This window comes from Nansenia antarctica, assembly GCF_963989245.1.
Source record: "Nansenia antarctica genome assembly, chromosome: 15".
Lineage (NCBI taxonomy): Eukaryota > Metazoa > Chordata > Actinopteri > Argentiniformes > Microstomatidae > Nansenia > Nansenia antarctica.
The window spans coordinates 9927054-9941881 of record NC_137685.1 but is presented as its reverse complement, the minus strand read 5'-3'; the positions used below and the strand labels follow the sequence as shown (position 1 = coordinate 9941881).

The 14828-nt window shown below is 47.8% G+C and overlaps 1 protein-coding gene across 4 annotated transcripts in view; it reads right to left on the bottom strand.

Annotated features, from left to right (window-relative positions):
• Window positions 1-5553: 5553 nt before the first annotated feature.
• slmapa (sarcolemma associated protein a) overlaps window positions 5554-14828 on the bottom strand; it is a 76719-nt gene continuing 67444 nt past the window's right edge. For all 4 annotated transcript variants that reach the window (XM_080545694.1, XM_080545695.1, XM_080545696.1 and 1 more), the window contains 7 exons: window positions 14575-14649; window positions 13820-14125; window positions 11844-11961; window positions 9705-9876; window positions 9124-9258; window positions 6495-6582; window positions 5554-5686 (listed from right to left, as the gene is read on the bottom strand). In XM_080545694.1, the coding sequence (XP_080401820.1) occupies window positions 6499-6582; window positions 9124-9258; window positions 9705-9876; window positions 11844-11961; window positions 13820-14125; window positions 14575-14649 (890 nt within the window). In that variant the 3' untranslated portion in view covers window positions 5554-5686; window positions 6495-6498. The remainder of the gene's footprint in view (window positions 5687-6494; window positions 6583-9123; window positions 9259-9704; window positions 9877-11843; window positions 11962-13819; window positions 14126-14574; window positions 14650-14828) is intronic.

The following is a 14828-nucleotide window of genomic DNA, read 5'->3' as shown; positions in this document are numbered from 1 at the left end:
TAACCACATCAAATTTAACCTCATCAAGCATAACCTTGTCAACATGTCAACACACACACACACACACTCACACACACACACACACACACACACACACACACACACACACACACACCCTCTGTGTTGATAGAATGCTGAATATTTATTTTTAGGATAAAGAGCTTTTATCTCTAATATTATATATAAAGTTCTTTCCTCTTGGCTTCTCTCCTCTCTCCTCTCTTGGCATGTCAGACACAGTGAGACAGGGCCTCCAGTGTGGGGCGGTCAGGGCATGATCTGGGTGATTCACTGGGGTGGATTAGCCTTGCATCACAGCTTGTAGCAGAGACACAGACAGAGAGAGATGGACCACGCCTGCCGTAGCCAATGACAGCTGTTCAGCTTTCCAAATCCTACAGTATGACATCATGGCCCTCTCAAGATTAACGTTCATCTGTTGACTTTGTTTAAGGCATAAACAAATATTTTGCGCAAGATCTCCGGCCTGGCCTGCTGTGTGTGTGTGTGTGTAAACCATCCATTATCTCTGGCACTGTACTTACCATCCTTTTACACTCTAGTGATACATGATTTGGCTCTAAGAGACTCTAACTAAGAGGCCAGAATGATGCAGTCATGGTGTCCCACCTCATTGGGCTGTGTGTGTGTGTGTGTGTGTGTGTGTCTGAGTGATAGAGAGAGAGTGTGTGTGTGTGTGTGTGTGTGTGTGTGTGTGTCTGAGTGATAGAGAGTGTGTGTTTGTGTGTGTGTCTGTCTATCTGAGTGTGTGTGTGCGTGTGTGTGTCTGTCTGTCTGTCTATCTGAGTGTGTGCGTGTGTGTGTGTCATGCTCTGTCGCCTAAGTCTGCCCAAGAGTTCATACCCTCAGGCCCTGTGTGTGTGTGTGTGTGTGTGTGTGTTTGGACCGGTGTTGCTCTGACTCATGAAACACCTTCGTCATCCAGACTGTCTCTAGGCTAGATGACACCTGTCTGTCTGTTACGTGACGCCCTCCCTACTTAACACACGCAAACAGCTGTGGTTTATCTCACAAAGCGGGACCAAGGGTTTCACCAGCCAGCTTTCTTAAATGTTCTGGAAAAACAAAAGTCCAGTACAAACGACTAGACACTCCTCCTCACAAAATATCAAGAGCTGTTTCACAATCATTTTCAAAAGTCAACTGGCTAACTGCAGTGGTGGAATGTGAGGTGTAGAAAGTGCTGTACAGGGGCGCTTAGGTGGCGTAGCGGGTTAAGCGCTGACCATGTAACCGCAGGGTCTCCGGTTCGATTCCGGCCGGGGACATATCATGCATGTCATCCCTCCTCTCTCTCTCACCCACCCTTCCTGTCATAATCTCTACTATATCTGTCATTAAAAAGAAAAAATATGAGTGGGATTGCCCCAGAGCCATCCAGATGTTGACTGAAGACTGACATGCTGATGGAGCTCCCGCTTGAGACAACGTCTTCGCCGATGTGTGGCAATAGACGCCCCGGGTTCTTGCAGTAATCACACCCACAGGGCAGGGAGGGGAACTTCCTGTCAAAGGCTGTGGATCTACTGACTCAGGAACAGCTCATCTGCTCACTGGAATGTCCCCATTGCTGTGACTGTAAGTCAATGACTCTCCTGTTGGCTTACCGAAGAAGCCCCAGGGTGGGGTCGCTCCTCTAGTGACCTAGGGTCAGCTTAGTTTATCCTGCCCTAGTCCTGACCCTAAACCATTAGAGAGAAAAAACCTAACACAACTGACCCAGGATCAGCATCTGAGGGCATCTTTAGTGCCATGGAGTGTGAAGTTGGTGTTGCTTGTAGCAAAGACCAAGGTCACTAATCCTGACGTTAAACCATTAGAGGGAAATAACACAAAACTAACCTAAGATCAGCGTGTCTAGGTTAGCTTCACCTAACAGTAACAGTAGCAGCTGATAGAGGTAGACATCGGAGGACGAGCTCTTTGTCAAACCATTCCTGATTCCGTTCCATGCATTACAATGAGTCCGACCTCCGATTCATACCGCCACCCAGCCTCCCCTGCCACAGACCACACCACTATCACGACCAGCAGTGTTTCCTCATAGATGAACTCCCACCACAGCAGGAAGATGGCCTGTGCTGAGTTCAAGGTCCTGGGGCTGATTGCTAACCAAGGAACAATGCAGACACAGATACCTCTGGCTGTGTGGAGATTAGAATGTGTTCTGAGTCAGAATGTCTGCTGTTCTGTTGTGTCTCAGAATAAGAGTTATCTAACCAACACATACGTGTACGGTCAAAGAAAGCTATTGTAGGCCTACAGTTGTACCATTGGACTTAAGACAAAGACGAAGCGGACATGAGACCCATTGTTCGGGGGTGCCATCTTGTGGTGTAGGTTAAAAACAATAGAATAGCTGTGTGTTGTCTGCCTTGTTTGACTGACGTCAGCTCATAGGTCATGACGTCTATTCCCAAATGTTGTCTCTCACACTTACCTGTGACCTCCAGGGGGAAGAAAGCAGGTTCTTCTCTAGGCTGTTTGCTGAGGTGCAGACATTGAGTCATGAGTCACTAACACAGCAACGGCCGTGCTGCATAAAGAGTTAAAAGAGGACTTAAAAGAGGTCTTTAATAAAGAAGAAAGGACTCAGCCAGAGCCTTCCACAGGGAGAACTGAACAGTAGAATGAACAAGACAGTCTGAGGAGAGTAAAGTCGTTTTTATTAAAATCATGCACATCCACGTGTGTTAGTGCAAATATTTTTAATATGTACTCTAGTGTAACTTTCCATTTCTTTACAAAATAGAATTTAAACAATTATTTACTTAAAAAAATGTAATTCTGAAGTTAAGATTCTGAACAATATTTGCAAACAAAAACTATGTACAGAGGAGAGGAGAGGTTGTACCACTGTCTGGGTTTGGTAGTGACTGGGGTGGCTTCAATCGTTTGTTTTCAGGAGGAGCAAATTGAAAATCTTGGAAAATGACAAAGTTCCTGAATAGACATTACTCCAGAAATGTGTGATTCGGTAACAAACACCTAACAATCTGGTACATACAGAACACAGAAACACTGACCGGTCCATGGTCGAAACCACAGCACTATACTGAACACCTCTAACTTAAATAGTTTGAAAGCTTCCTTAGTCTAATAAAACCAGTGGAAATTAACATTTATGCATTGAATTATTCTAATTTTCATTTTCATCATTCCCTTGTTGGTCAGTACAAATGTGAAATTGTGAATAGAACACACATGCATTTATTGAGAAATATGAATATGAAACTATAAAATATGAATTTAGTGACCAAATAAAAAAAACTGTATTACAGTTAGAAATCATGATACTGTGTGTGGGGGATAAAACAAAACAATCCACGAACCAACTGAAATCAACAAAACCAAACCCAAAATTAAAATGTGATGCCGATTGACTGAAACTCAAATTGAATAAAGTTCAATCAAACTATGGAGTAAAAACTAAAAAATGGGGGCTCAGGGGTGTTGGTGTTATGAGAAGCCCAAACATCCAGACGTCCTTTTGAATATTGACTCCAGCAGCCCGTGGTATGATGTGACCAATATCACAGTAATTCAACTTTTATTTTGTGTATAGAATGTATATATTTACACACACGTACATTCATACATACATATATACATACACACTGTGGCTGACTGCAACTGCATTCTGTTCAACATTCTAACAGACAGACTTAGAAGATTTCAAAACATCCGATTTCAAAGCTCTGAAAAGGGAATCTTGGGGAAAGTCCTTCAGGCCATCGGATAATGTAGCAGTTATTTGGAGCTTTCGTCGAGTGGAGAGATAATGACAGGTTCCAAATGTTCCGCTGCGCAATAATGGATTCCAACGTTAACCCCTTAGTTGCTGCACCGCCCAGGGTACTTGGTAAACATGTCTTCTTTGTTGGTATCCAGCGCTCGGCAGCAGTGGACCGCAGAGAGACCAGGGCAGGCGACAGACGTGAGATGGTTGATTGACAGGTGACAGTAGCAGGAGGGTCCGACAGCTTCTTTGCTCTGTCAGTCAGAGCGTTTATTTACAGCGCAGCACACACACACACACACAAAGGTGAACCAATCACCAAACAGTCCATGTTTCTATACTCACATATCTTCCTCACAACATCATCATCACATACAGACCCACATCATTCATCAATTACAGTCTCAGTACAGTCAAGTAGATCTCTGGCTTCCACACCCCAGTGCCGCCACCCCCCCCCCCGCCACACTGAGTTGGTTGGTTCCACACCTGTGTCACCACCACACAGAGTTGGTTGGTTCCACACCTTTGTCACCACCACACAGAGTTGGTTGGTTCCACACCTGTGTCACCACCACACAGAGTTGGTTGGTTCCCTTCAACATTCCTGTGCTTTAAAGAAGACTCAAAACACAGCAGAGCTAAACCAACTGTCAGACAGACGCGTCGTCAAAGCTTTCATGGCCAAACCCAGTCAGGACAGGAGAGCGGAGGGGAGGCAGCAGAGAGTCCCAGACCCTTTGGTTGAGTAGTGATCTGTGCTACGGAGAGGGTGTGAGTGTGTGTGTGAGTGATTTGTTCCCATGGAAACTTGGGGGTTTCTATCTTTATCCTATCGCTAGAGGCGGATACCTCTAACATTAACCAAAATAACTCTAGCACATCGAATAACTTTACATTTTTACAAGTCTATGTACTGTAGTGTTTTTAAACATTATGAATATTTTTGTTCATAGTTTACAATACACAGAAACAAGACAATGTACAGACATTACCATCATACGGCGCTCAGAAGCACGTCGGTCTGAACAGACAGTTACACACCACAAAGGACTCAATTATTAAGTGATTGCTTGTTTAGTTCATTTTCTTAAAATGTTCTTCTCAAGAACTTATTTGTTCTTGTGAAACGTCTCTGTAAAAGTACGAGTGGCACTTCAACAAAGACTCTGTGTGTGTGTGTGTGTGTGTGTGTGTGTGTTCGTTCGACTTCTCTCACACACCTCTCGAGTCGGTTAGAGCAGAGCAGGCGTTTAACCCCTTAGTGCCCGACGAAGAGTAGTAATAAATCAGATTGTTGATTTGGCTTTAATGAAACCCAGATTTTGGAATCCCACCATCATAACATTCAAACATGGCAACCCCACAGGAAGGACCTCGGCTAAACGGTGGCCAGAAAAAGAGCAGGAGAGAGAAGGTTTGGTACCAGTCAGGAAAACAAAGCCTAGTTTAGGCCACTTTAATACCAATAATCCCCATCAAACTGATAAAGAACAGAAAACAAAACAAACCAACCAACCAACAAAACCAACTGCTGATATAGTATTTACTGTCATCTACGGTAGAAATTACATCTTTTATTCCCCCCTCTGTCTCTATATATATACACTTACTTTATACAGTTAAAGCAGAGGTCCGGGTGTGGAACCCCTCAAACAGGTGTGTGTGTGTGTGTGTGTGTGTGTTGAACAGGAGGTAACGGCCAGCCAGAGGGGTTTGGAGCCCCCTGTGAGTGGGGGGGGGGGGGCGGGTGTGTGTGTGTGGTGGGGGGGGGGGGGGGGGGGTGGAGCCTCTGAGGGGTGTTGTGTGTGAAACGTATGAGGTTGTTTCTCAGATCCTGCTGCTCTTGGAGAAGTTGGGGTAAAGCACCGCAGCGGTCACGGCAACCATCACCGCGACAACAGGCATCCAGGGACTCCATCCACTCTGCAGGGGGGGGAGAGAGACACACACACACACACACACACGACAAGGTTAGTGAGAACCAGGCCTTCCAGGCTCACCACGGTCGGGCGGAGACAGATCAGACGGTCGAGAGAGAGAGAGAGAGAGAGAGAGAGAGAGAGAGAGAGAGAGAGAGAGAGAGAGAGAGAGAGAGAGAAAGGAGGGGAGGAGAAGAAAAAGAGAGGAGGGGAGGAGAGAGAGTATAAAAATAGAGCCAGTTACCTCACAGGAGAGAAATAAAATGAAAAACACAAACAAACAACTTTCCTTTCCCCCCGAAGGAGGAAGCAGGAAGAGCCATGTTTATCCATTAAAATAAAAAAGGAAAAAATTAAAAAGTAGCAAAAGTATGATGATCAAAAAGCAAGAACTGAAGAAAATAATACTTTGGAAAACCCAAAAAGATAATGGATATATTAGTGACCCAAGCAAGACAGGACTTAAACGAGGTGTTTAGTAGGAAGGCTGAATCTGCGTCCTGGCATCCACACTAGCATACTACAAAGTACACACAGCCAAAACACACGGCTCCGCTCTCCATAGTACACTAGTGTGAACACCAACACACACACCCTGGGTGCCATGACGACGGAGTGAGTGTCCCCCCCCCCCACAAGCAGCTGACTGGATGGTTGCCATGCACTGTTAATAAACCCGAAGAAGAGGAGGAGGAGGAAGACGACAGCGGCCATGATGGTGAAGATGATGACGATGGTGAAGATGAAGACGCACAGAAGGCATTTGGGACAGACGCACACAAGACACACAGTCTACAGGAGCTCTGTTGTACCTGTCTACCACAACTGGCCCAAGCACCAATACAGCAGGGCCAGGATGAGGCCAATGGCAATAGCTGGGACAGGCTGCAATATGGATGGCTAGAGAAGGAAGGGACATTCAGAATAATCAACCTTCATCACAATCAGAACAATCATAAGACTAGTCAAGGGAGGAACTCAGGAGGGCTAGCAGGATAGAAGCATAATAATAATAATAATAATAATAATAATAATAATAATAATAATAAATTCATAAACCATAAAGGGGTTGAGGGGGGGGAGGGAGGGGAGAGTAGGTGCGACTCAGCAACACAAAGGAACAGTCCCACAACGTTACCGAGGCAACGACAACAACCACAGGTACATGTCCACATCTAGAAGCTGACGGACTAACACTAACACAGCGAGGGCGAGCGGGCGGTGGAGAGAGAGAGAGAGAGAGGAGGTAATCACACTGCCAGGGGCTGATCACAGCTCAGATCACGACTACACTGTATTTCAGTTAGGACTACTTCTTGATTTAGATTTCCCGCAATGGTGTGATTGTGTACATAGAAGTGTGATTATGTCTTTACGGGGCAGAGGCTCGGGTTAGTAGTGGTGGGGGGCTGGCAGTGGGCGGTGAGGGGCTGTAGCGAGGGACAGGCGTAGTGACGGGGTTGTCCTGTCTGCCCACGGAGCAGAAAATAATTAGGACGTTTGGTTTCCAAAAATACAACAAATAAAAAAATAGGAGAGAAAATGTGATCACTCGATAACCTTTGCACTACTGATGTTTACAATACTACCGTTGCACATACTGTATATTGCACATGTCTCTTGATATAGCTTCTTTCATACTTCTGCACATTAGATACTGTACATAAAAGACCACACTGTACAAGCTACCTATGTAGCTCATAACTGAATATACCTCTAAACTAAACTGATGTTTACAACACTACCTCTGCACATACTGTATATTGCATAGTTACCTATCACTATCATTCTTGTTGTATTTATATCATGTTCTTATATCACTATTTGCACTTTTGGTTGGATGCTAAACTGCATTTCGTTGTATAGTACTTGTACTGCGATGACAATAAAGTTGAATCTAATCTAATCAAAAGCTACTGTACTTTTCCTGTGCCAGACCTGCCTACAAATGTTGTGTGAAAACTAGGGTTAAAAAAATCCTGTAATATTTCCGATAAGTTCCAACGTTTCCATATTATGGGATCGTTTCCCAAACTTACAGGAATTTCGCAACCCTACTTATAAAACAAACAAAACAAGTTAAAATAAAAAGACAAAAACAAAATAAGAAGACGACATATCTACGTACATATAAATACTCGAGATAGAACTGCCTATTGGAACCTGCTGCGCGGGTTGGAAAGCCACCAGAACTGATATTGTGTAACGTGTCTCTATCAACGGTCTACGTGGGCTGGACTTTGCTCTCCAGAGATGCCAGAGGCATCAAAACAACTGTCCCTGTCTCTCTGCCATGTCCTGTCTCACTCTCTGCCCTGCCCTGTCTCACTCTCTGCCCTGCCCTGTCTCACTCTCTGCCATGTCCTGTCTCACTCTCTGCCATGTCCTGTCTCACTCTCTGCCCTGTCTCACTCTCTGCCCTGTCTCACTCTCTGCCCTGCCCTGTCTCACTCTCTGCCCTGCCCTGTCTCACTCTCTGCCCTGCCCTGTCTCACTCTCTGCCCTGTCTCACTCTCTGCCCTGTCTCACTCTCTGCCCTGCCCTGTCTCACTCTCTGCCATGTCCTGTCTCACAACTGTCCTGTCCTTCCTTTACCGAGGTACATCAGAGTTAAAGGTCCATTTCAATATGTGACATGTTCTGGTGAAAAGGTCAGCATGGTGGAATTCTCAAGTAATTGAAATGAATTAAAACGACCAAAAAGCTTCTTTTAAAAAGAATGTTTCCGTTTTTTTTTTCATATTACGAAAGTTTAAGTGTCGAAGAGCCCACTCAATATAACAAACAACAGTTTTAGGATCATAAAATATTCATAATTTGTGAATTGGATTCACTGTATCGTCTGCCGTCCTGCTTCGTAGGCTACTGGGTTAGTGAGACGTGGCTTCACTGGCTTGTAAACAAACTTACGTTTTAGGACGTGTTCAAAAGCGAGAACTGTGTGATCATCTGATTATGTGTAGTTCTGTGTTTTTTGCATGTTGATGTTCTATCAGCATGTTGTGATGTGCTATTTTCTTTTTAGTTGCTAGGTAGCCGCGTGTTTTGCTTCAGAGCAATTTTCTCCAATTATCTGTTTGAGGTGTACCAACATTCTAATAAGTATATCTTCAACTATTTTCAATGTATGACACATCATTTGAAAGCTTACAATCTGCACTTTCATAATCTGTAAAAAAAAGAAACTGAAAAATGACCTTGCCCTACGTGGAGACTTTTTCACCAGACCCTGTCACATATCAATTCACCCAAAGCAAGAAGTAAGCAGAGATTATGGATTATTACCATAAAACCTCAAAAATTAATTGAAAAAGTGACAAACATTTTTCAATGTGCAAATCCTTTTTTTGCGTCGAGTGAACAGACAACCTTTGTTGGTCAGACCCAAACCCAGACACGCACGGCAGGAGCAGAGGTTCCGACCCAAACCCAGACACTCACGTTCTTGCCCTGGTCCTGCAGGAGCTGCAGGTTGACCTTGCACTGCTCCAGCTCATCATTGATGCTCCGCTTCTCAAGCTCCGTCCTCTCGTAGCGCTGCCTCAGGTCTGTCAGCAGGCTCTGGGTGTCCTCATACTGGGGGGGGGGGAGGAGGAGGGAGAGAGAGAGAGAGAGAGAGAGAGAGAGAGAGAGAGAGAGAGAAAAGGGGGAGAGAGGGGTGAGAGACAGAGAGAGAGAGAGAGAGAGAGAGAAAAGGGTGAGAGACAGAGAGACAGAGAGAGAGAGAGAAAAGGGGGAGAGAGGGGTGAGAGACAGACAGAGAGAGAGAGAAAAGGGGGAGAGAGGGGTGAGAGACAGAGAGAGAGAGAGAGAAAAGGGGGAGAGAGGGGTGAGAGACAGAGAGAGAGAGAGAGAGAGAGAGAGAGAGAGAAAAGGGTGAGAGACAGAGAGACAGAGAGAGAGAGAGAAAAGGGGGAGAGAGGGGTGAGAGACAGACAGACGGAGAGACAGGCTGTCGGCCTGGGCCAACTAATGCAGAGATTGTGTGTGTGTGTGTGTGTGTGTGTGTGTGTGCGTCCTACCTCTCTCTGCAGGCTCTGCGTGCGCGTGTCGGCCTGGGCCAGCTGGGTCCGGAGGTGGCCGGCGTCCTGGAGGTGCTGGTCCTGCAGGGAGCCCAGACGGGTCTGCAGGTCCCCCTGGGTACGCTCCAGGGCCTGCAGGCTGCTGCTCAGCCTGGCACTCTGCTCCCGAGAACTGGAGGAGGGGGGGGGGGGGGGGGGGAGAGGTAAGAGAGAGAGAGAAGGGGGAGAGAGATGGGTGAGAGGGGGGATAATATCTTTGTTGGATATTTGATTACTCAGAATTATTATAAGCATTATAACAGAATAAATGTATTATTATTGCTGCTGCTGCTACTACTGGTGGATAATTGACGATGGCTGAAATAGAAAAAGGTCAGGCCCCAAGACACTACCCTGGCTGGCACCCCAGCAGGGGGGGGGGGAGGGGGTTGGGGTGGCTGCACAGGAAGCAGTGTGTCATCTACAGTCACAAACATGATGCCGTCATGCACGTCCTTCTACGGCGGTTAGAGGTTAGAACACTAAACACATAGTGTGTTTGTGTGTTGGGGTCAGACAAACAGCCGTGACAGTGAACAGGCTGAGCGAGGAAGCACAGAGGCAACACTGTCCCTGGAACCAGGACACAGAGACAAGTGACAAGGCTTAGGAGTACCTGCACAGGAACTAGAGACACACACACACACACGCACACACACACACACACACACACACACACACACAGGATTTTAGCACAGATGACAGTACAGCCAATGTAGAGTGGTGAAAGGACATCTGATCAAACCCCCCCCCCCCCACCAACCACACACACACACACACACACACACCCCTGCGGGCCTGTAATGGTGCAGCAAATACAAAGGCTCTTTGTTATGGAATCAGCTCCAGCCCAAATTTAGATCCATTAAAAATGCAACAAGCATTTGTCAGAACCATACACACAGACACACAGACACACACACACACACACACACGTTTCCATCCAACAGTCTCACCATATAAACAGTAACACCCAACAAGGGCTGAACAATGGGCCTCGACTAAAGCTGTGGTACCGCAGCTGTAGCTTACATCACAGCCTGATGATGATGATGACGTTGATGATGCTTGGCCGTTGCGGCAACACAACTCTAAATGAGACTGTTAGTTAGGGGTGTGGGGCCCTGACTCAGCCTCTCTTCTCTGATGTGTGCCCCTCCCTCTCTCCCTCTTTTTTTTTTCTCTCCCTCACAGAGGAAAGGCAGAGCTGGTCCTCAGTCAGCACTCAAGTCTACCCACGCTATGATGACAGGCCCCTGACACCTCTCCTCTCCTCCCCCACTTCTCTCCTCTCCCCAGTCACCTTTCCCTCCCTCCCTCCCTCCCTCCCTCCCTCCCTCCCTCCCTCCCTCCCTCCCTCCCTCCCTCCCTCCCTCCCTCCCTCCCAGTGCACACCAGGGGAGGCTGGTGGAGGTGGAAACGGGAGGTAGGGGCTCACTGTGACGGACAGGACGGAATGAGGAACGGCGTCGACCGTGACCGCGACCGCGTTTCCCTCCGACAGCCTCGACGTGTCTGACACCGTCGGTTCCCCTCGGTCCGTCCCGTGCGTTGCGAAGAGTCCCCCGGGCCTCCCATATCTACCTCTGCCGGCCTCTCCACACCCACACACACACACCTAATGCTGACCAGCAGAGAGCTGTCTGTCAGCGCCCCCCCCCTCCTGCCAGCTTCATCCCTCCATCCCCCCTGAGAGGATGACAGAGGGAATGAGGGCCGGGGGGCGGTGACTGTCGAGGCAGACGTGGGATTGACAGACAGCGAGGCCAGCGCAAACGTTCCGGTCCGTTTAAACGCGGCTTCTACAGAGAGGAAAAGAAAAAAAGAAAACGGACGCCTTCACGAAAAGGAAAAAAGGTGAAAAAGGAGTTTCAGTCTGGCTGGCCGTTCATCACGACAGAAGGGGAGAGGAGGGGGTGGGGGGGGGGGGCACCTTTCTGGAACGAACCCCAACCCAACCCACGCCTCTGACCCTGGCCAGAACCTGACAGCTGCGTTCTTGGCAGGCCGAGGCGCCGGCCGGGCCGGCTGGGGCAGCGACAGGAAGGGGAAGTAGAACAGGATATGACCTCGTCGGCCAGTGACACCGTGTGGACCCACCTGTCCAGCTCAGTCTCCAGACGCTGCATCCTCGACAGCAGGGAGCTCTTCTCCGAGCGCAGGCTCTCACACTCCTCCTGCAGACAGAAGCAGTCCTTCTGAAGCTTCTCCAGCTCACCTACACACACACACACACACACACACACACACGTTAGTGAAAATATGCTTCTTTTTTTCCCCTCGTAACACTATACTTCCGTTTTCAAAGAGCATCTCCTTTCTGTATCTAACAACAGCCTCCATCTTGTTTTATATCCATTGGTGTACAGCAGAGTACCGTACCTCTGCTTCTGCTCAGAACTGCCTCCTCCCTCCCTCCCTCTCTCTCTCTCTCTCTCTCCCCCCCCCCCCCCCCCGTCAACGACGTGCTACAATTAAACGTGGCGGGTTTTATGGTCAAACCTGTGGTGTGCCCTCATCCGTAGCAGATAATGTTCTGGTAAACACAGCGGCTGGGTTATTTCCTACGTTGCTCGAGAGCACAGATGGTGGCCAGACAGAGCCGGTAAAAGACAGGCCGATACACAGAGAGGAGGGGGAGAACACACACACACACACACACACACACACACACACACACACACACAGCCGTGATATACCACACACTCCCAACTCAACACGCTGCAGCTCTGCCCAGGAGAAGAGGAGGTCATTGATAGCATGTGTCTCCGCTGTGAGAGACAGGGAGGAGAGGCTATGGTTGGAGGACAGGACATAAAGGTCCGTCTGTCTAACGAGGCTTAGCCCTCTATCTCATACAGACATCAGGCATTCATAGACATGATGTGTTATTGTCTAATAATATCAGAGAGATTTATGTAGACATCTCAATCACTACACCTCCTCTTTCTGTCTCGTACAGACATCAGACATTCATAGACATAACATGTTATCATCTAATACTATTATAGAGATTTTTGTAGACATCTCAATCACTGCACCTCCTCTTTCTGTCTCACACAGACATCAATAGACATAATATGTTGCTATCTAACAATAATATTAGATCATGCTATTATATATAGACATTCATATTCCTCTGTGTTTTATGCGTCTCCACCTCCTGTGTGTTTCTTGTCATGTCCTTTCCAGGGGAATTCCTATTCTTATTGTTCATATTTCATTAAAGAGAAAGGCGAGGAGGGGGGGGGTGAGTCAGAATGGTGGTGAGAGAGGAATTCAGACTTCTATTCTGTGTTTCTCTGATGGGGGGAGTGGTGTCTTTCTCTCTGACAATCGAGGCCTGAGGTTAGTCAGACAGGGTTACAGTCGTACTGACTACAGTGTTGATGATCTAACAGTCATATCGGACTACAGTGTTAATGATCTAAGCCTATGAACATTCTTCGAGCATTAAGCAATTGTAATAGACTAGAGCGTGATGCAGCTCTGGTACTAACTCTGGTACTAACTCTGGTACTAACCCTGGTACTAACCCTGGTACTAACCCTGGTACTAACTCTGGTACTAACTCTGGTACTAACTCTGGTACTAACCCTGGTACTAACCCTGGTACTAACTCTGGTACTAACTCTGGTACTAACTCTGGTACTAACCCTGGTACTAACCCTGGTACTAACTCTGGTACTAACTCTGGTAATAACCCTGGTACTAACTCTGGTACTAACTCTGGTACTAACCCAGGTACTAACCCTGGTACTAACTCTGGTACTAAGTATGGTACTAACTCTGGTACTAACCCTGGTACTAACCCTGGTACTAACCCTGGTACGATCTCTGATACGATCTCTGGTACTAACCCTGGTACTAACCCTGGTACTAACCCTGGTACTAACTCTGGTACTATCTCTGGTACTAACTCTGGTACTAACTCTGATACTAACTCTGGTACTAACCCTGGTACTAACCCTGGTACTAACTCTGATACTAACTCTGATACTAACTCTGATACTAACCCTGGTACTAACCCTGGTACTAACTCTGGTAATAACCCTGGTAATAACCCTGATACTAACCCTGCAGCTCTGTCGCCCTCTGCTGGTGATGGCTCTGCAGCTGGAAGGTCTCCTGCAGCCGGCTGATCTCCTGCTCGTAGTTGGAGGCAGACTGGCGCCACTTCTCCAGCTCAGCCGTGACGGCGCCCAGGTCGCCCTGCAGGGCGGCGATCTCCCGCTCCCGCTCGGCCGTGGCCGTCTCCATGGCGTGGCGCAGGACCAGCACCTCCTCCTGGGCGCTGTACAGCTCCTCCCGGGTGCTGGAGATGGTGCTTTCCCTCTGCTCCCGCAGGGCCTCCATGTCCCCCTGCAGCTTCTGCAGCTGGGCTAGAGAGAGAGACGGGCAGACAGACAGGTTAACAGACAGACAGGCAGACGGGTTATCAGCCAGCCAGCCAGGTTATCAGACAGGCTATCAGACAGACAGACAGATCATCAGACAGACAGACAGATCATCAGACAGACAGACAGATCATTAGACAGACAGACAGACAGATCATCAGACAGACAGACAGACAGACAGACAGACAGATAGAGGATGGATCATCAGTGATATGACACAGATGTGAATGTTCCATCATTCCAGAGGGTACAGTGGGGGAACGCTGGAGCAATCATGCTGTTGCTCGTAGCAACCACATTCCTATAGGACCGACAGACGGTGGGGGTGGTGGAGGGGGGCGGAGTTAGTATCTAGCACTAGAAGCAGCTAGCAGAACATGACAGGGGACCTGGCTGGGTGTGTGTCTGGGTCAGGGGTCGGGGGTCAGACTCACTCTGCAGGTACTGGATCTGCTTGGCCGACTCCTCCGTCTGCTGACGGTTGCTCCTCCTCTCCTCCTCCAGCAGAGCTGAGACATTAACACACCATCACATAACTGATACCAATAACATCATAATAACACCTAAACACCAACGTGTGTGTGTGTGTGTGTGTGTGTGTGTGTGTGTGTGTGTGAGCTGGGGCCAGTGTGACCTACCAGGGCTTGGGCCCAGTGTGTGTGTGTGTGTGTTTGTGGCTTGGGCCTGG